This window comes from Podarcis raffonei, chromosome 2 (assembly GCF_027172205.1).
Source record: "Podarcis raffonei isolate rPodRaf1 chromosome 2, rPodRaf1.pri, whole genome shotgun sequence".
NCBI lineage: Eukaryota > Metazoa > Chordata > Lepidosauria > Squamata > Lacertidae > Podarcis > Podarcis raffonei.
This window is the reverse complement of record NC_070603.1, coordinates 33120589-33143395: the sequence shown is the minus strand read 5'-3', so window position 1 is coordinate 33143395 and position 22807 is coordinate 33120589. Positions and strand designations below refer to the sequence as shown.

General features: G+C 44.7%; 2 protein-coding genes and 1 long non-coding RNA gene across 3 annotated transcripts in view; 2 read left to right on the top strand and 1 right to left on the bottom strand.

Moving 5' to 3' along the window:
• LOC128407415 (uncharacterized) overlaps window positions 1-22807 on the top strand; it is a 107536-nt gene that overhangs the window by 45285 nt on the left and 39444 nt on the right. The window lies entirely within an intron of this gene.
• Window positions 1-22807, bottom strand: part of LOC128407412 (ankyrin repeat domain-containing protein 40-like) — an 81262-nt gene that overhangs the window by 22864 nt on the left and 35591 nt on the right. The gene's annotated exons all lie outside the window — the stretch shown is intronic.
• WFIKKN2 (WAP, follistatin/kazal, immunoglobulin, kunitz and netrin domain containing 2) lies at window positions 9279-16215 on the top strand. Its single transcript, XM_053375738.1, has 2 exons — window positions 9279-10177; window positions 14193-16215. The coding sequence occupies exons 1-2, from the start codon at window positions 9974-9976 to the stop codon at window positions 15711-15713; spliced, it is 1725 nt and encodes a 574-aa protein (XP_053231713.1). The 5' UTR covers window positions 9279-9973; the 3' UTR covers window positions 15714-16215.

Here is a 22807-nt window from a genome sequence, read left to right as displayed (position 1 = left end):
ATCAAGCCCCCACAATCTGTCCTCTCAGTGGCCCAAAAGCAGGATATGAGTGCCACAGCAGTGTTACTGAGCAGCACAACAATTTAATGCAATTTAGATCAATTAGTATAAGTTAGAACAACCTGGGTGCCACCCTAAAATGTGCCTCTCAACTCTACATGGTGCTTCAGCCTCTAAAAATACAGATACCCTGGGGGGCGGGGAACCTGCTTAGGTTGCTTCTATCGTCAAGCCACACCTGAACGCCTGGTTCCATCTCTATTTGTCATGTAAACAGAGCAAGCAAAGCAAAAGCATTTAGAGGCTGCACTACAAATTGGTTAGTCCCGGAACTGAAACTCAATTCTACCATACACTCAACTATACAGCCTTGGGCAAGTCCCTGTCTCTCAACCTCAGTCCCCTCTCTGTAATATAGGGACAAAATATTGCACTCCCTGGAAGAATTATGACAATACACTACCTATAATGTAATGTATTGTTATAATTCTTTCTATAATGTGGGACACGGGACTTGCCAATCAGAAGGTTGGCAGTTTGAATCCCCGCGACGGGGTGAGCACCCGTTGCTCGGTCCCTGCTCCTGCCAACCTAGCAGGTTTGAAAGCATGTCAAACTGCAAGGAGATAAATAGGTACCGCTCCAGCGGGAAGGTAAACGGTGTTTCCGTGCGCTGCTCTGGTTTGCCAGAAGCGGCTTAGTCATGCTGGCCACATGACCTGGAAGCTGTACGCCGGCTCCCTCGGCCAATAAAGCGAGATGAGCGCCGCAACCCCAGAGTCTTTCATGACTGGACCTACGGTAATGGTCAGAGGTCCCTTTACCTTTTACCTATAACGTACTCTGAATACTCTGAATTAATACAGGATTGTTATAGCATTTATTTTTAAGGGCTTCATCCCACAGAGTAGCTGGAGCTGCCTAAGCATTGCACAAAGGAAAACCTGTACTAAACTACCAAGCTATTTAAGGAAAACATAACTATTATCCAAGGAGCCAGAGACTTTGCCATTCAACAGCAGCAGCAGCAGCCTGCCTGATATATCATTTGTTTGGGATTCATTCACACATTGCTTTGCACTGAGAGAAGAAGGGGTGGGTGTGACCTTGCCTGCCTCTGTCCTCATGCCAGGGACATCCATGATGTAATGAATATATATCACTCTGGTGCAAAGCAACAGGAACAGGTGCAGATTCCTTTTCCTCCTAAGCTAGGGAACTTTTAGATCAAATTACCTCCAGCAGAAGGACTGGGGGCATTATTAGCAAATGTTTTATCTCTGAACCAATCATATGGTAAGATGATGGGGAGAAAAGAAAGCAATTGTGGTTCGCAACTGTATAAGTAAGACAATCCCTCAAAGTCGCCAGTGAAGGGTTTAGAAGGATGACATATTGTGACGTAAAGGGGCAAATAAAACCAGTTAATATCACATATGGCAATGTGTTAGGTTATACGTGCAATGTAAGCTAAACTATTCTGGCTGCCCAATCACACACATGATAGGCAAACATAGCTATGAGTTCTGTGTTGAGTATAAATTCTGCAAGGTAGGAACATTACAAAAAAATAATAATAACATGTGCAACGCTTTTTTATTACACTTTCTATTTTGTCGGATTTCAAACTATTTTAGAAAGAACTTGGCTTGTAAGTAGAGAAGAATTTGTGGATTTGGTCAAGAGAAAAGAGATTGGGGTACTGTGAGACTAGTGAATGACACAGCAACATAGCTTACTTTAAATTTCTAAGTCTCCAGCATATACCACCCAGATGTCTTAAATTCTTCACAACCATGTGGACCAGAAGCTTCTCATTTAAAAAAGGCAGCTCATAGTGCAATCCTATATTTGTCTACTTAGAAGTAAGCCCCACTGAGTTCAAGTGGGGCTTGACTTACTCTGACATAAGTGAGTAGAGGATTGTAGCCTAAGTTTAGCTAAATGAATTCATCTCCCAAATCCTCAGCACATTCTTCTTGGAGACACATGGAGTATGAACAGCTGTTTCTCAGTTCTCCCTTAACTCCATCTCTCTGTTTGTACAGGATCTCGTTCTATAGCCATTTCTCAATCTCAGCAGGTTAACTGGGCCCTGCTGTAGTATGTGCAATGATGATATACTTGTCTCTAATTCCACAGTATAATTCACCAGTCACATTCTACCACAACTCCTCTCGGAGACCGTTTTACGCTATAAAGCATCTTTGTTTAGTCAACTGAAACACCAATACATGCGACTTTGTTGTTAGCAGAGCTGTAAGAATTTTAAGTACTGCCTGGGAATGTGTCATACTGAGCTGCTTTTTTTTAAAAAAAAAATTAAGCTTTCACAGGATGTAGTAGATATCTGTGCCAAAAGCTAATGAATAAAATATTTGGGTTACAACAATGTTTTTCTACATGCGTTTTCTGGGCTTGTAATCTTTCTGAAAGAAGAAAGCAACCTAAACTATTGTCTGATGTCTACTTGTAAAAGTGAGAGGGTTCCTCTTTTTAAAAAACCACAAAAAAACCACTATATGCATTAAATTTACAGTTTGTGGAAGGTGAGCAGAAAAAAGCAGAAAATGTTAAAATTCATTAGAAAGAATGTGTGATGCAAAGTGTTGCACTGATTAGCAGTTTATTCCAAATCTCTTCATAGAGGGACTCAGACGGTTTAATTGCTTTAACGGCTTGAAGTCTTTTTGAAGAAAGGCAATAAAAAATGTTTTAAACAAATAATAATAATAATAATAATAATAATAATAAGAAGAAGAAGAAGAAGAAGAAGAAGAAGAAGACGACGACTTAACGAAATGCCCATCGGTATGTTGCTTTGGTTAAAGTGCAGGGAGGACATGTATACTGCAGGATCCCGCAAAGTATGCACATTGCATCTCTGAGCCCAAAGACAAGCAACACCTCTACAAAGACCCTACTGGAGGAGACTGAGCAACCCACTGCCAGGGTCACAGGAGCGGGGGCGGGGGGCGGTGTTGTTTTGTCCCCACTGCAACATTATCCACAAATTAGTTAATGGCAGCCATCCGATGGCCATATGATGGCTTCAATTGTTCAAACTGTATTACACACAGTACCTACACTGTTCAAATCATTTACAGCGAGACTGAATCTATGGGATGAGTCGTGAACAAAGGCTGCCTGAGGATACTGGTGCAAACTTTGATAATATATGTGCCCTAGCTGGAAATTAACATTCCGTAATGACATACAGTTCCCTTCAAAGCAGCATAATATGCTAACCAAGAAGAATATTTAGAAAGCTGTGAATAGAAAACTGCTCTGCAACCCATAGTATCATGCCCGAAGCCATAAATCTCTGTAGGGTACCAGCATTTGTGTAAGCAGCTCAAATTTTACGTTGTTTCGTTTGGTTTTCAACATGTAGTTCACTACATTCACTTCTTCTTATCGTTCAAGTTGTATAGTGCTGGTAGCTACCTCAGTATTTGAAGCTCAGTTGTTCTCATGCCCCTGTACCTGAATATTTTCTCTCTCTTGAGGTAAACACACCCGGCGTTATTTGCAAAAGGTCTCATGAAATTATTATCTTCAGTAGGTGTCAACAGAAGTGTTCTCAGAGATTTCTCTAAACCTCTGGTTGGCTAGCTGCGTGTATGTGTATTAAAAGTAATAAATATAATATTTGAGGGCCCCCCCAAGGGGACATATGAAGCTGTATTCTGTGCATGTATGCTCTGCACCTCCCTGTGATGCTGACTGGCTGAGGTTTGGCGGGAACCTCCAATGACTACCACAGGGAGGCGGGCCAGCCCAAACAGCTGATGGTTGCCACATGACCGAGGTGCTGCATGCGGTCCCGCAAAGGGTGCCCACAACAGAAGGTGTGAGCCACTCATTGTCAATAAACTACGGGATCAATGTGTTTTGTGGCTAAGTTGTGTGAATGCAACAGTGGGAGCACAATGGAGTTGGAGTAAGCACACTCTAAGTCAGACTCTGTGTATTTCCACCCTTCTTGGTGTGTAGCACAGCCCAACTCTTAAAATGAACAGTTCTAGTACCTGTACAGGGCCTGTAGCGAGTGCAATAGTGGAGCCTGGAGACAGAGCCAAATGAGACATAGTCTAACAGGAAGCTATACTACAGTGGTACCTCAGGTTACATACACTTCAGGTTACATACGCTTCAGGTTACATACGCTTCAGGTTACAGACTCCGTTAACCCAGAAATATTACTTCAGGTTAAGAACTTTGCTTCAGGATGAGAACAGAAATCGTGCAGCAGCAGCGCAGTGGCAGCAGGAGGCCCCATTAGCTAAAGTGGTGCTTCAGGTTAAGAACAGTTTCAGGTTAAGAACAGACCTCCAGAACGAATTAAGTACTTAACCAGAGGTACCACTGTATTAGTTAAGGAGTGACTTCACACAGCCAGGGGTGGCATGTCCCACTTCACCGCTTCAGGTGAAACAGGAAGTGCCTTCTTGCCCTGCCCTGCCACTCCCACTGGCGCCGCCACACCTGCTGCTCTTGGTACCCCTTCTCCACCCTCCCAGATGCCTTCCCCACTGGTGGAGAAGCAGTGCCTGTGTCAGCACCAATTTTGGGCAAGATCTCATACTATTTTGACCAATACTTCTGTGCCGGTGGCAGGGCACACACACGGCTGCCACCTTGGGGGTTTCTGCCACCCGAGGCGGCAGCCTCAGCTTGCCTTATGGCAGAGCTGGCTCTGCACACAGCAATTTATTGTGGACCTGGTGCTGCTCCTGCATGCAAGTTTTGCAAAGCATCCACAAAATGCCCTCATCAAAATGCCATCACATATTTTCTCCCATTTAATCAGGTTTGCTATTTCTGTTGGTTACTTACCAGATTTTCCACAGAAATAGTGGATCTGGATTAAATGGGGAAAGTGATATAGAATAGCTTTTAACAAATAAACATGAGACGAGCTATTCCTTTTAGATTTCCTAGGAGTTTTCAACCAAGTCTCAAGTTTTCTTAGTGAGTCATAGAAAATGACTCAACAACCATGATTCATAACAGATCAACATTTGGTGAGTGATACAAGTGTCTGTCACAAACCTTTCCCCTCCCCCCCTTCCTAGTCAGTTTTAAACCGTTGGAATTAAGCTGTAGCAGTTATAAATTTCTTTGAACGTACAGGAAACACATTCAAAGAACACAATCTATGTGCAAGTGTGCTCAGTGGTTTCACTGGTACAAATCTTTTAATATAATTATGCTATTTGAATCTTGAAGTGGGGTCTTGCAAATCATTTTACCCTGGTAACCATTAGGTCAATTTTATACCACTGCTCTCTGCCTACCTCTATGACATGTTTGCTTCTGTACACCACAGGCAAGGTGATTAAGACTGAAATGTACAACCTTCCAGTTGGGGGTACCACTTCACAGCCTTCAGAGATCCTCAACACACTCAACAACACTCAACCTACAGAGGCCTCTGCCTGTTTCTTTTTCAAAACTCAAAGATAAGAAGGATTGTGCTATTATGAACTACCATGAATTGATATACATACAAGTGCTGAGAGCATCCACAGAAAGTCCAGGAAAAATGCCCTTCTTCTGGAGCACGGAGTACTTAGGTATCAGAAACTGATGGCTGAAGGTGGATCAAAAGTGACAGGAAGTCGTCATCAAGGTGCCAGGCCAAGACATTTTGCTGCCTTAAATGGTATGCCATATGGCACCCACATGCACACATGGTTGTTGTTGTTTAGTCGTTTAGTCGTGTCTGCCTCTTCGTGACCCCATGGACCAGAGCACGCAAGGCACACATGGTAGGCACACATGGTAGGACCAACATTTTTAAAATTACTGCCGCACCATTCAGACAGTTCCTGCTTTCATCTATTCCTCCTAGTTTCTTCCCGCTTGAGACATGGTAGGGCCAGTTCTGGAAAGTTAGTCAAAATCTGTCAGCTTCTGTCTAGTGTGATTTCCTGATAAAGCGCATTAAGGGGTGGGGGAGAGCATCTGGTAGATTGCCCATTGGATACTGGACCCAATTCTTCTCTTTGTGATGCCTGCTACACAGTGTCACAAATCACTCCATTTAAGTTAAGGCAGACTAACCAATCCCAACCCGTTTTCATGTGATCAGGTCACCAAATGTGACAAGAGGAAGTACGTGCAGACTGGGATCTTGCAAAGTATTTCGTGGAAATAAGAACCATGATAATAAGCGGTATAGGACGCAAGCGCTGGTGTGGGTGCAGCCCAAGTCATATGGTGGTGCAATAAGTTCAAGAAAATGACGCCTATGGGGACAGCTATATCACCCTACATTGAGCCCTGCCTTTATTCTTCACTTAATTTTTCAAAGAATTGTACTGTTCCCTTCATCCAGTGGATTCCAACAGATACCTTGTCTACAACAGCCTGCAACCTACACAAAAATATGTTCGATGGAGTCCCACCAACAACCACCAATGGAAGGTTTTTTTAAAAAATGCCCTGCAGTGCTAAGGGAAGGGAACCATACACACAGACGGCTGGCAATCATACTGGGCCTGAAGTCCATATGTTGCAATGTAATGATCTTACCAGTTAATCTAATCCTGGATGCATTGGCTAGTTTCTAAAGAGAGAGGAGCCAGGTTTCAAGTCTTTGACCTGGCAGTAGAAGGCAGGGAATCTAAAATATGTACTCAGGTATTCCAACTGATACACACAGGACAAGTTTGTGATGTTTCATTTGTCCATATCTTGCACATTTCATCCATTCTTCCTGATACAAGAAGTGATATACAAAACGGGGTACTACTCAACTGGTGCACAGATTATGCAACTGCACACGTACAGAATTGTGGTAAATTGCCATGATGAAGACCAACATCCCACATGTCTCTAAAATTTGATGTGTACACAACTGTGCAAACGAAACAAAAGTTTGGCTAGGAAAGTGTCAGCAAACTTCTATTTACTCCAAGCATTGTCTACACTTCCAACTATGTATTCAATAAACTTCTTGGCGGCCTTTTTTTTTTTTTTTGGCTAATGTGCATTCAACGGAGGACCACAGGAAGATGCAGGAAAATGTATGCAACAGAGGAAGGGAGGTGTAATCATATGATGATACATGCAATAGATGATCACAGATGCAGACAACAAAATTATGCTTTCAGCAGTATAAATCCAAACTGCACAAATTATAAAAGGGACATCCTTCAGCACTGAATAAATATTATACATATTATTTCAGAACTCTGTTTCCCTGAAAGCTGACCAAAGTCAAAGTATCTTCTAGAAGCATTGTAAATCTTCCTGATCCGACCTGGATTTTGTGACAAGGTCAGGCCACCGGTTAAGGGACGGGGATGAAAGATACATACAGATTGAGGAAGGAGGAGAAGGACAATAGCACTTCCACTTGGAGAGCGCGTACATGGTTAAATGCTGTTCTTCTGGCATTCCAGACATCTACTGAGGCAAGTTGGCTCACATATATGCACCTTGAAAATGACAGTGCCTGTTTTTCACCCACCCCAGCATACAGAGAAGCAGCTCACCCATAGCATAATGCCACACTTCTAGACTAGGAAACAGGACATCTAGAACACACATTATTCCTTTTGAGTCTGCTGGAAGGGCACTACTAGCAATGCTGCCACCACCATTCCCATCACAGCTGAACCAGAGACAAATGCGTAATGAGAGTTCACTTCTGAGATTTATAAACAACACATTTTAGTTTGGCTGCACCTCCTGCAGCCTACATACCAACATGGTAGTGCACTACGAAGCTCTAAAATCTGAAAAACCATGTTGTCCAGAACTATGCAGAACAGTGGCACTAGTCTGTGATATGGGCGACATAGTGCAGCCGGCCATACATCGTCTCTACCACTGTGCACAAAAGCACAGTACGCTGTGGCATATAGGTAACTTCTCTCTTTGCAACTGTACCCTTATGAAACTGTGGTTTATCAGTTTTAGCCTTGTCTTTGGTCTAGGTTCAAGGACAAAGCAACAGCACCTCCTGGATGTGCCCCAGGGACGTAGAATCGTATTAGGCAGTCCCGTGGTGTGGGGAATGCAACTCCTGCATCCTGAGACGTGCTTGTTCGCTAGAACCTAAATGCAGCAGAACCCATCCTCTTACTCTCCACCATCTTGCATCAGTTATGAGCTAAAGGCCTCAAAAACTCAAGTTCCCACTAGAAGAGCCTGACTCTGGAAGGTAATATCCTTAAATCCAAAATCAACAAGGATTGAAACATTCAGGGGAGATACCATGTTCCACACCATGCCATCGTGACAAAACCCACACATGAGAAAGCCTCCGATTTCAGCAAGAGAGATGTGAAGAAGTAGCTCTTCTGTGCACCCATGGACGTTGGTTTCCCAAACAACACAATACACAATTCATACAGCCTACCTCCAGGTTAAACAAGCATTTTGCTCAGAATATAGGGATCATTGGTTCTTGCAACCACCGATAAAAACTTTGCCACTGTTAATGTTCTAGCATTTGTCCGGTCTTCCAATAGGAACTTGATATAGTGAGCCTCTGATTTTCCCAGGAAAGGTACCAGCAAGGGTAGTATCAGTTCAGCCCTGGCTTGCTCATATTTTGCATATTTTGGGTTTCCCAAACAGGTGGGTGAGGGTAGGGGGGACGGCATACAGGACCAACTTTTCTTGAAATGGGGCTGGGGGAAGAGGCTTCAGAAACTGCACGCTGAGGCTCTGACAAGGGTCTGCTGCTCAATATCAAAAGTCCCACTGGGCATGCACAGGCCCTCTCTGCCTCACCTAAAGCAGCTTCTTGGATTCCATCCAGCACATGCTTTTCATAGCAGGCGCCGAGAGGGAACAAAAACCTCGGTGGTTGTGGTGGGGAGTCGCAGCCACCTTCCCTGCCCCAAACTCCTTGCGCTTGGGTCCTCTCTCTCGTTGGCCCCTGCGAATGAGATTACCCTTCTTCTTGGTGGGCAATACAAACCCTTCCTTATCAGGATCAGGGCGGAGGGAACTTAACTGTTGATTGTGTTTTTCCCCATGTCTCCCCCTCCTCTATGCAAAAAAAAAAAAAATGCAGTACATTCCTTTATGCAGGTTTCCATAGAGTTAAACTGTTCCTATTTTTTTCCCCTTAAAGAGGTCAGCAAAAAGTCGTACAATAGGGGTCTCATGTTCGTGAACTGTGAAGGAATTTTTAAAAATTTCCCATGGTGGGGTTGGAGTGCAGCGGAAAAAAAGAAAGAAACTTGGGGGGAAAAGATAAATAAAGCAGACTAGGGACTTGGGGCGGGGGGTAATTTGTAAAGACGTATTGCCTTCCAGATCCGACGCTGAAACATGCTATTCCCTCCCTCCACATTTCTTTCTTCTTTTTAATCAGAAGTTATATTTAAGCTTTTAATTGCTTCAGCCTTATTAAGCTGCTCCTTTTAAACAAGCGGTTGCATGTATTTCCCTGGCATAGGGAAATCCCTCCGACTGTAGGTTCATATTATTTAGACAAGCACTCTTTCAGAAGTAAATGCCATTCTTAGCATAGGGAAGTACTTTAGGTCTAAAGGGGTTAAGAAGGCCTCCCTTCCATTCAGAAACATGCAGGGGTCCCACCGTGGCAGTTCCAGCCTTAAAAGTCTTTCCAGCTTTTTTTCCCCCCTTGTAACAAATCTGTACGACTGCCACCAGGACATAAGAAGCGTGTGCCTGTCACAGAAATAGAGTTTACTTTTTCCAACTTGTTGTACAGAGGCAGGGTATAAATACAGCTAACTCTGGCTTGGACTGAGAGCCTTTTGCTTAAAATAAGGGGGCTCCTTCCCAAGACTTTTAATCCAACACAGTCCAGAGCAAACTACGCCATCGAGCAAGTTGGAAAAGGAAGCCTGCAGGAACTTAAAGAAAGCAGGTGTAGTTGGGGTCCTTTGTTTTGTTTTTGCTTAATTTTTTTTAAAATCCAGGCACAGACACACCCAGATCCCAATCCAACTGTGGATATTTTATCTGGAGCTGTCCTGAAATGTCCTTTTTCACATTCTTCACTCGATGGATATGGATGCTGTCTGGAGAGAGCCTTATCCTATTGCTTCTGGAGATCCCCCTCAAAGGCACTGCCTTGCCTCCAATACGGTACTCTCACGCTGGGATATGTCCAAATGATATGAATCCCAACCTCTGGGTTGACGCACAGAGCACCTGCAGGAGAGAATGCGACACTGACCTGGTAAGTCATGCACTTTTGTTTCTCCTCTTAAGTTTAAATTTAATTGCCTTCCTAAATATGATAGCGGCTGGGTGTATTGATGCTTTGTTTACTATAGCAGCGCACATTAATTGTTAACAGTCCTTTCAAAACCAAACCTAACCCTGGCCAGCAAGAGAGGGATGTGTAAGGAGTTCACGTCCTGTAAAAGGCATAGCCTCGCCTACTTGGTTGCTAGTTCAGAGATCTGATTATCTGTTGGGCTGACAGCTCTCTAATTCCAGGCCAATTCCTGTGAAAGCTGAAGATGGAAATCAGTCCCGTTCTGTGGCAAAGTTAATCGTGTGAAGACACATGCTGAGCAATGCACACACGCACACACCCGGCCCCACAGCAGGGATCCGTTTTTGACAATCACAACAGTGTCAAAAGCCAATCTGTGCCAAGGCAGCACATACCACAGGGCTTGCTGCAGGACTTTTCCCTTTGGCTGCTGTTCACCGTGTGTCCGTATTCATTGTGTCTTGCCTCGACAGGTGCATTTCAAGAATACTAGATACACACACACACACACACACACACACACACACACACAGGACTCCATGGTAACGCATACAACAACCGTGCCAATCCCACCTATTTTTGAAGCCCACTTGCTTCTAAAGGCAGAACTTTAAATTGCCTCTGTAGGCAAGGCATGGCCCTGACAGCACCTATTTTAAAGCCCAGCAGTGGCAGAAGAAATGACTCAGTAAAAATGACAGCTTGGGCAGGACCTCCTGCATAGCACTTCCAGATCCAAATGCAACTTGAGCTGGCAAGTAAGAAAAGGCTGCTCATCCAGCGGCCAGCGCTGCCAGCTCATTGTGGCATCCAGGCACCCGCCTGTGCTCTTTCTGCATCACGCACCTGCCTGGAATAATAGAGTGCACTTGCCATCACTGAGTTTGTGGTCTCTGTCAAATGCCGCTCTGAAAAGAATCCTTGCAGGATGCTGTGAAGTTTGTAGTGTACCAAGAGCAGCGAAAGCTTTCTTGGCACTCACATGCCAAAGAGGTATTGTTGCAGTGCAGTCATCTGTGTGACCTAGTAAAAGCAGCACTCCTGAATAAAGGATACATTTCAATTTGTGGATGCTCGCTTTTTGAAAGAGTGACTGAGCAACCTTTCCCCTCTTCCTTTTTGTTTTTGGCAAAGTAAAAACACGCTACAGCATGATGTGGCTCAGTTGGTTATAGCATGATGCTGATAATGCCAAGGTTGCAGGTTTGATCCTCGTATGCGACAGCTGCATATTCCTGCATTGCAGAGGGCTGGACCAGGTGACTCTATGACTCTATATGCACCTTAGTTGCTTTTTCACCCCCAAGGAGGAAAGTAACATGGCAGTTCTCATACAACTTCTGTCAAACAGATACATTCACTCCAATGGCACTGATGTAAGAAGAAACACATTGCGGAAACTCCTAAATCATTTGGAAGTTTAACAGACCCCCAAGAGTCACTGAATTTCCATGCTATTCATGTTTCCAGAGTATCTGGTTACAAAGGACAGTTCTGGTGACAAGCAGTGTGTCCCACCCCAGATTCCAAGCTGAGAACTTGAGAGGAGATATGACTGAAATGCTTTAGAACACAAACAAAAATATTCTGCTGGTTAAATTGTGTCATTTATGAAATCAAGAGGTTGTGGTTGCGATCAAAGTAGATTACCGGGCCAATTTCTTCATTGATTCTTAAGCAATTGCTTGGAATAGGAAGATTTTTAGGGTACAGATGAAGCAGCACGAGATTCAAGAGCTGTACCCAAGAATCACCTGAGTGACTGTGCTTGATGAAGACCCTGTCATGCAATGTGCCTCTCAAATCACGCAGTCAGCTAAATGTCTAACTAAGGCGTACCCCACTTTCCATCAGCTACCCACAAGACACAAGGAAAACAATTGTCAATGATTCTCCCGCAGGCTTTGCAAAGTGTTTCAAAAAGTTTACTGGCCCCAAACTAAATAATCAAAAACCTCCTCACTATAAATAAATTTGAATGTGCCATCTGCAGACTTCCATATAGACCCTGTCCCTCAGCCCAATTAAAACACTGTCGATATATTACATGGTGCACATACACAAGCCACATTTCATACTACCTGAAGTTCCAATGGAATTTAGAGAGCTAGGGCATAAACCCAGCCCCCAAAACAATATGCAATTCCAGTTAAAAGAAAGAAACAGAAAGATTGAAATGGTTGTTTGTGCTGCCATTGAATTCAATGGGATTCATTTGTGCCTTTCTTGTGCACAATGGGACAGTCTACCTTGGGGTCCCTTCCAAATCCACAATTCTATGAACATTCTAAGCACCAATATTCTGCATCAGTTGTAGTTCTTGAATGCTCTTCAAAGGCAGCCCACCTACAGATTCACAGAGCTGGAAGGCCGTATGGACATCCTGTAGTCCAACTTAATGCTCAGTGCAGAAGTTACAATACAGGATGCATCTAAAGCATCCCTGAGAGATAACCATGCAACCTCTTTTTCCTTTTCTTTTTAATGATAATAATAAACACTCCAGATGCAGATTGTCCCATTGTCAAGAACAGGCTGAACTCTTATTGCCAAATTGGCTTTCCTATTGGCCAAAGCCCCAAAGCATCTCTGTCTTGTCTCAGCTCTTTAGCTCACTTGCAGCTCATCACAATCCCATAAACAGATTGCAGATTTCCATTGCTTCCCTGGCATCAGATGGAAAGGAGAGAGAGGGTGCAGTGTAATCTGCAAATTTAACTCCAAATCCCTGGATGATTCCAGCTGCCATACTAAACAGCATGGAGGCAACAAGGGGAAAGCTGTGCCTTCCTGTAAGCCAGGGGTGTGGCTCTGCTTTTCACCACCCTTGAGTGTTTTTACCAGGCTAAAATGCATAATGCTTCTTGATACTAATGACATTTCCCCAAAAAAAAAATGCCAGGTGCTGAAGAGAGGGGATGGGCTGATAGTCATTTGCCCTGCAGCATATGGGGAGGTCTAAGTCATCCCTCTTTGCTGTGGTCTCAGTAAAATTCATCCCCCACCCCGAAATGGCAATTGACATTTGAGCAGGAACCTCCCCATTTACTGCTCTGAGGACAAACTCTCCACACTTATCACCCTATCAGATGAGCCTAAACCCAACAATATAACCAACTGATAATCTCAGTCGGTTCGGGACCTTTCTATTCTCCAACAGGAGCCTTGGAGCTAGAACAATAAGAGGCCACTCACGGATGTTCATGAATGACAGGCCAGAAAGCTGTCATGACTCAGCCAGAGTGGAACATATGTGGTTGGCTTGCAGGAAGTTCTGGAAACATCCCCCCAAGAAGCAAACCACTTTGTTCAAGTGGCTAAAGCAACCCTCGATCTAGATTACATCATGAAAAGAAGGTTTGAGGAATAACTAGGGTTTACAAGGCCATAGCTCTGTGTAGGTCCTGTAGGACAAAGAAGAATTTTTGTAAGATGCACTCAGGCCATGATCCTTTGCATGGGAGTAAATCCCTCTGCTCACAACAAGACTCAAAGTGAGACATGCAAAGGGTTACGCCGGTGTAAAGAAGTGAGCAATGCCAAAACGGAAGTGGGAGTGCAAGAAGAGACACCACAACAGAATCACCACTCCAGATGGCCTGGTGAAAAATGATTCCTCAATCCCTGATGACAGCTATAAGTAGTCCCAGAACAACCACTGGGATTTCCCAAGAGAATTTTTTTTTAAAACAGCACAAGCCTATCTATGTTTACTCTAAAGTAAGTTCTACTAGGAGGGTTAGAAACTTACTTGATAAATAGTTAAGAGTCTGGGGGCCCTGCTGGCTGTGGGCTGAGATTCTGGGGAACGTGATATTTTGAAATATCAAAATATCCTTTCAAAATGCCTAATATTAGGTGATCCTAATACTCTACAAATTTGACATCTCTCTTAAGAAGCAGTATAATCTACTTGGGGATTCCAATTAATTTACAAAGATTTTGTCACCGTGGTCTTATTTTTGTGTCTTAGGAATGTGAGACCTTTGAGAAGTGCTGCCCTAATGTCTGCGGAACAAGGAGCTGTGTTGCAGCTCGGTACATGGATGTGAGAGGGAAGAAAGGACCTGTTGGGATGCCCAAAGAGGCAACGTGTGACCGTTTCATGTGCATTCAGCAAGGTTCAGAGTGCGACATCTGGGATGGGCAGCCTGTTTGCAAATGCAAAGACAGGTGTGAAAAAGAGCCGAGTTTTACTTGCGCATCTGATGGCCTCACCTATTACAACAAATGCTACATGGATGCAGAAGCATGTACCAAAAGCATTACACTCAACGTGGTGACTTGTCGCTACCACCTTACATGGCCGAACACCAGCCCTATCCCACCGGAGACCACAGCTCGCCCCACTACTGCCTACTTAGAGACAACCATCACTGACATCCTTCCACCTGTACTAGTCAACAACCCAGCCCATCAGTCTGTCTACGTAGGTGAGACTGTTAGCTTTCTTTGCGATGTCACTGGACGACCCAAGCCAGAAATCACTTGGGAGAAGCAGACCGAGAGTAACGAGAAAATCATCATGAGGCCCAACCACGTCCGGGGGAACATCGTGGTCACAAACATTGCCCAGCTGGTGATCTACAACACCCAACTACAAGATGCAGGCATGTACACTTGCACTGCCAAAAACCTTGGCGGGATTCTCAAGGCAGATTTCCCACTGTCGGTCCTCAAAGGAGAAGCTACGTCAATGGAAGAAGCCCAGAACAAAACCCACTTTCCAACGGACGAGTGTCTGAAGCAGCCGGACAGTGAAGACTGCGGGGAGGAGCAAACCCGATGGTACTACGACGCCAAGAAAAACAACTGCTTCACTTTCATCTACGGAAACTGCAACAGCAACCTGAACCACTTTGAGACCTATGAAAACTGCATGCTGACTTGCATGAATGGGCCGATCAACATCTGCAACTTGCCAGCCCTCCAAGGCCTCTGCAAAGCCTACGAGCCCCGGTGGGCGTACAACAGCTTGACGAAACAATGCCAGTCTTTCATATACGGAGGCTGCGGAGGCAACGAGAATAACTTTGAAAGCAGAGAGGCCTGCGAAGAGATGTGCCCTTTCCCTAGGAACATGCACTGCAAAGCCTGCAAGGCTTGCAAACCCCGCCAAAAGCTGGTGACGAGCTTCTGCAAAAGCGATTTTGTTATTCTTGGCCGCGTCACCGAACTGACGGAGGACCAGGACTCGGGACACGCGCTGGTGACCGTGGAGGAGATTTTAAAGGACGAGAAAATGGGGCTGAAATTCTTGGGGAGGGAGCCTCTGGAAATCACCCTTTTAAACATGAACTGGAGCTGCCCGTGCCCCAACATAACTGCAGCGGGCGGTCAGCTCATCATCATGGGCGATGTCCACAACGGAATGGCTGTTTTGCAGCCAGACAGTTTTGTGGGGGCCTCCAGCATCCGGCGTGTTCGGAAGCTTCGTGAGGTCATCCACAAGAAAACCTGTGAGCTATTAAAAGAGTTCTCAGGACTGCACTAATACCCTGCTTGTATCTTGTCAGCTTTCCAGATTCCTGTATTATATAGTGCTAACAAAAAAGGTAGGCTAGCCTGGAAACTTTTTTTTTATTATTATTTTTAAGAAAATATCTCTGCTGATTGATGTTATGTATTACACAGAAGCTGTATATTAATTCATTAATCATGTGTAGTAATGAGGCAGTAGCCTTTTTTGGGTGGGGAGGCAAGCATTTAAAATAGCAGCAAACCGCTATTAGCAGATTTGAAAATGTATCTGCCTGGAAGCGACCCCAGCAATCGTCGCACAATACCAACGCAGCTTTAACCGCGAAAGACCAAATCTGTAACATTCTGTTTGGTTCAGACCTAAATCAACCTAACGATCATTGTTCTCATTTGGAGTACAGAGACCTGTGTGAAAACCAGCTGAAATGTATCACAAACATTTAAGTAGGCTGTAAGAGAGAGAAAGAAGTGTACATTATTGTCTATAGTTATGATAATTATACCAGTTAAACCAATCCATCGCAGAATGTGTTGTCATCTGAAATGCAAGCCAGAGGGAAAGAGCCGCAAATTTAATAGGAATTTCAGATTTCTGCGGATTGTGTATGATCAAGCCAAACCCACACTGAAGTCTGTTATGCAGAAACATTTCAGTGCCTTCTGTCGGACAAGGAGCCTAGGGGCAAAACCGAACACAGGACCTGACTCGTTGCACCTTCCTACGCAAAAATTAAAAAATAAATAATGAATGTGCCATGTTTAACAGGGAAGGTCCTCTGATATTGGTGGGAGACACACACACACACACATACACACACAGGCTGGGAGCCTCAGTGGCACCCCTCTGGAAGCTTTGCAAGGCAAAAAAAAACCCCTGGCTAGCTCCCCTGTAGCTACGGCTCTGGCTAATGGTTTCTAGGGTATTTACCATGTTAACTGTCACATTAATTCACTTATTACAGTGCAACTGTAGGACGTCCCTCAGACTGCAGAAAACCCAATTTTATTTCCAAAAGTATTATAGAGATGGAAAGGGGTTTTGTAGGCCACCAAGTCCTAACCCATACTTGCATGCATAGAATCCAAAGCTTTGGCATCCCCCAACAGATGGCTGCCCAAAGACCTCCAATGAGGGAGAATGCCCATCTCCAGTAATTGGTTCAATTGCCAAGCTACTCTCGCTGCTGAAAGGTTTCTGCTTATGTTCAGCCAAAAAATACTCTCTTGAACTGAAGCCCATTCCGTCTAGTTCTGCCTTCTGGGGCAGCAAAGAACGAGTCTGTGCTCTCTTCTATGGGACAGACTTCCAGGTATTGAAGAGTGCTTTCATCCCCCCATCAGTCCTAGCATACCTTTCCTCACAGGACATTTTCCATACTCCTCCTGACTTGTATTTGCTGCCCTCCTCTGACCATTCCAGTTTTTCTATATTCTTCTTAAATCGTCATATACCAAACTGGCCACAGTACTTTAGACGAGATCTGAATAAAGTGAAACTATTAGGTCTCCTGATAGCTTGGAAACCATGGCTTTATCAATGCAGCCTAAAATCACATTAGTCTTTTTTGCGGCCACACAATACTGCAGACTCACGTTCATCTTGTGATGAACAGCAATTCTGTGGTCGTGTTTTTACACGCACTACTCTCAATACAGGTATTCTCTATTCTATACCTGTGCATTTGATTTGGGGTTGGAGATGAAAAACGTTACACATGTGTCTGCTGAATTTAATTGTGTTACTTTGACCCCAGTTTTCTGTTTTGTCAAGGTTATTGTTATTATTATTACCGCTCCAGCGGGAAGGTAAACGGCATTTCTGTGCGCTGCTCTGGTTCGCCAGAAGCGGCTTAGTCATGCTGGCCGCATGACGCCGGCTCCCTCAGCCAATAAAGCGAGATGAGCGCCGCAACCCCAGATTCGGCCACAACTGGACCTAATGGTCTGGGGTCCCTTTACCTTTACCTTTAAGGGTAAAGTGCCTAGTTTACCTGCCTAGTTGATATTGGGTGCATGTGGTATCCATGCCATCTTCCTTCCCTGTTCAGCTTTCAAAGAAAACCAGACTAGAAGAACCCAAAAGGCTGCCTCTGCTATTGTACAAAAGGCTAATCCATCTGTGATCTGAACTGAGGCATTTTATAGTTAAAGAGGAAGATGGGGACTGTTTGGCTAGAAGCATTTTTCTGCAACAGCCTCTGCTAGCTTATGGAGGATACAGCAGGAGGCCGCTGGCATTGTTTGCATTCCAGATGGGGAACAGAAAGTGTGTAGGAAGGTATATTGTGTTTTGTGCGTAAGGCTGATTCAGCTTATGCATGAACCACGGGAATGTCTGTGGAAAGTATAACTGACTAAATATGTAGTGGAAATGTTTTAACCCCCTCAGGTTATTAAAAAAAAAGCCTATTTGGCTAGCAGCAATGATCACAAAGACTGAGATTTAAGAGGCGAGTTGTTTTTGTAAAAGGTTAATTTCATAACAAGGAAACACGTTTTCAGTTGTTGTTTTTTTAAAAAATGGCAGTGTCCCATCAGGGTTAAGGCCTCAAGTTTGAAAAATGCGAAGTTGGGGTTCACAACTCAGCAGGCATGTCCTGTGATCCACAATTACACTACAGTGGTACCTCGGGTTACATACGCTTCAGGTTATATATGCTTCAGGTTACAGACTCTGCTAACCCAGAAATAGTACCTCGGGTTAAGAACTTTGCTTCAGGATGAGAACAGAAATCGTGCTCTGGCAGCGTGGCCACAGCAGGAAGTCCCATTAGCTAAAGTGGCGCTTCAGGTTAAGAACAGTTTCAGGTTAAGAATGGAGCTCCGGAACGAATTAAGTACTTAACCTGAGGTACCACTGTATACAGAATCACAGATTGTACAAAATCCTGGTGAGGAGGATGGAGAACATGGGACTAGCAAAGATGCCCCATATTGTTCTGTACTTGTATTGCAGTACCGACGCTGCTGGAGGAATCCTCCTCAGCCAATTCAGGCTTACATCACAGCTTGCAGGATGGGTCAAACAGTGGGAGATTTGGGGGGGGGGCTCCTCCAGTGCATTAGAGACAAGACTGGCACTGCTGTTAATGACCCGGCCTTGTACATGAGCACGAACCACCCCGCCTCCCGCCCCCAGTCACCAGTTCTTGGAGCATTCTCTCCCCCCCCCCCACCATCCCGCAAAGCCTGGCAATGGGCAGGGCCAAGCCTCCTAGCTGAGATATTTCTAAATGGAACCCGTCTGCTATGGGCATTTTCCTCTAAAAATATTCCCTCTGTTGCCGGAAGGAGGAAATAACATGGGAGCTGGAGAGAAAGGACTTCAGTTCTCTTCACAGCTCCATTCAGCTCTGGCAGGCAGTGGCCGAGGATGGGCCATAATGGGCCACTTCAAACTGCAAAGGCCCAACACAGCTGTCTGACTTGCTCGGTTGTCAGCGCTGGCCGCGAATAAGGCCTCTTTGTTTTACCCTTCGGTGGCCAAGGAAGGCTTCAGAACAAACTTGCTAATTCAGAGGAAGGGGGCAGAGGGGGAGGGGGAGGATTTGGCAGGGGGAAGGGCCTAAGAAAAGAAGCAAGTCTTTCACATGGGCCCCCAAAGTCCAGCCCCCTGGCAGTTTGAAATCCTGATGAAGACGTTTTGCACCTGTTTTTGAAGGGGCACCTTTCCCACCCTCCCACCCCCACAGCACCTCCTCCAAGGGCCCAAGGGTGCAGGTATGCAAGGAGCACTGGGTAGGCGTTCCCTTTCTCCTACATTCTTCCCACTGTCATTTGTCATGCCAACAAGCAATGCCGTTACATTTGGCTTGGGGAAAACATATTTGAGTTTAGGGTGCCTCCAGAATGAGTATTTTGCAGGAGGGATTCAAGTGCATTCCAAGGAAATTAGGTTCGGGCAACAAAAGTGGATTAAGGCACTCTGTTGCCCTGGGACTTGAAATCTACCTTTTTAAAAAACCACAATAACATAACTTTTTGCAGTTAGGAAAGTGATGGGGAAATGCATTGAAAAGTGTGAAATGCATGGACAATTGACAGGAAAACCTGTAAACACTATGTAACCAAATCAGGATGAATGCTCATTGTCTGATTACTTCCCTCTGTAAAAACTCAGTAAAAACTAGATACAGTCAAAACTCTGCCTAAGTACAGTGCAGACAAATCAGGATGAATTCTCTTCTGGAGGAACCCTCAGAGAACTTGTCAATTACTTGAGGGTCTACTACTAAGAAGCTGCTTTCTGGGCCCATCAATAGGAGGCTAACAGGTACCAGGGACAAGGTTTTCCCACTCTAGTCTCCATGCCTGTGGCTTTCACGTCCCAAGAAAATACAGGTGGCCCATTTCTATTTTTAAAAGAAACATTGACATTTCAATCTGCTTTTTAAAATTGATCAATTATTGCAATTAACAGCTGCAGCTCGGTTTGAAAGTGGCATAAAGTGGTTTTAATTTTATGGTTCTATATATTATTAGGGTTTTATAGAATTTTGTTACATCGCACTAGGAATGAATTGGGTCCTGGAATATGGTAGCTAAGTCACTTAACAGAATAAATAAATACCAGCTAATTAACAGCAAGAAAGTTAAACATGATGTTGAAGAGAAGGCAGGAATGCAAGAGCAGCTATTAATTTCCCTGCAAAGCTAGCAGTAGTTGGTTTTTGGGTTTTGTTTACTTTAATGAATAGAGGTTTTTAAGCATAAGACTGATGATCCTCTACCAAGGATGCTGTAGTAGTAAGACTCCTGCATTGCCAGAGGGCTAGATCCCTGAGGTCTGACTGTATGATTCTAAAGAAAGAGAAGATTAAAACCCTTTCACAGAGCTTGGCCTCTCTGATCGGCAAAGCACGAGGCTGCTAATTATTATTATTATTAATAATAATAATAATAATAATAATAATAATAATAGGCAGGAGAGCCTGGTTCCTGGTTCATAACAAGGACCTACCTGGCGGAGCATCCTGTTCCTCACAGTGGTGTTCCAGATTCTGCTGTGGGAACCCACAACTGGCGTACAGAGGAGGCATGCTGCCTCTGATCCTGGAGGAATAGAGTCATCACGATTGGCAGCCATCGAAGAAAACGGACGACAAAACCACCTCTAAACTATGGGAGATCTTAATCATCACAGCACTCTAGTTATCTAGCCGAACTGGCCCTAAGTAGGCTTAGAACTGCAGCCTTAAAAACCAAACGTGGATTAAGGTAAACAAAATACGATGGCACGCCTTATGGATTCACTCAGGGGATAAGAGGGCGTGTAGTGTGTTGTTGGTGTGCGAAATCCCAAAGCGTAAGCTGAGAAATACTGCACACAGAGGTAAAGTCCACTGCAAAAAGGGAAGAGTTGTATACAAAGCCATACAGCCCAAGAAGAGCTTATGGGACAGCGTGCAGGTATTGCTACCTGTGTACAGGTATTTAGAGACAAACAAACAGAAGAATCGTGGCTGAAAGCTTGGCAGTTACCATGGATATAATTTTAAGTATGAACCAAAAGGCAAAAGGCCATGTAGCAGAGGAAAAGGCATAGGCTCATGTACATGTGAGCAATGGTCTAGGTAAGGTGTGGGGGCACTGGTGGCTCTCCAGATGTTGTAGGACTCCAACTCCCATCAGTCCCAGCCAGTGTGGTCCTTGGCAGGGATGATGGGAGCTGGAGTCCAGCACCACCGGGAGGGCCACAGATTCCTTATACCCCTGGTCTAGTTTGACCCTCAGACAGAGCAACTTGCTCCACGTATACACCAGGCTTGGAAACTGGGTGACATGTTATAAAAGAGAAGCGGCCGTCCTCCTAGCTGCTTCTTTTCTTGTGCTGTTCCTGTCCTGTCCTGCTCCTCCTGCCCCAGACACAGAAAACGACCAACTAACATATATGGAAGCGACCCAGACCAGCGTGTCGAGGGGACCTAACTGCTTTTGTTTTCTCCTGAAACAGAGTTAAGGAGCTTCAAATTGCCAGCTTCAAATTCTGAGCAGGTTTTTTAAGACTTTTGCTGAAACAGGAGGGTGTTTCTAAGGTCACTGCAGTGCTGCGATGAGGAAAACTGCACCTGGAAATTTCTCCTACATAAGTGCAGGATTGATTTCTTTGCAGAAAAAAAAATGCAAGATGCAAAGTGGCCTGTCAAGAGACTGGACTTTTATCCAGAGCAAGCTGCAGAAGGTAGCAAGGCCAGGTTTTGTTGGCACTCTCAAGACTGGCAAAGGGGACACAAACCACAACCCCTACTCCAAATGGATCTGTCCATTTGGGTTACTCTCACCTTCTCATTGCATTTGCTTGTTTCCAAGAAGACATCACACAAATTCAATGCACATTTCTCCAATTAAACACATGTTGGTATGCCTTATATTCATATATCTGAATGCAACTACCCCCATGTAATTTGTGTGTTGCGTGCGGCAGCCTGTGTTCAGAATGGCAGCCTTCATTTCCCAACTGGGAAGTACTGTAGTCACTGCCTGCTATTCACCTTATTTTCAAGAGCCGGGGAGCTCCAGGGGCAGGAAATGGTTAACCCTGCAATGAAAGAGGCAGCAACGCAGTCCCTCTGGGAGAAGCAGTTCCAGCTCCTGAACTTACTATTCATGCTCTTCTAAATGCCTATCTGTTTCCTCTCAGGCACTGTAAGGCCTGGAAACACACACACACACACACACACACACACACACACACACACACACGAGTGTGAGCGCCCAGGACATTTTCTAATTCTAGAACTGCCAGGATCATGAAATATTAAAAATATCCGCCCATGCAATGCACTGTAAGGCTGGCTTCCAAAGGGTGCCAGGGCCCAGGATGGTTTCCTCAATTGTTTAGTTGCGGGGAGGGGAGTGGTTATCCCCCCCATCAGCTTGTTTACACCCCAACCACTGCGCAAATAAAATGCAGGGTGAGCCATCCTGCCCTCTCTGCTAGGTCACACGTTTTCATAAGGTTTCCACCTCTATTTCCCTACCCGACCCCCACCCTTCCACTGCAGGAAAAGAGTTGTATGATAGGAAGACATTCAGCAGGTAAAGTCTCCACACACACACACACACACACCCCTTACTACTGAATTTACAAGCTGGAGAAAGCATTGC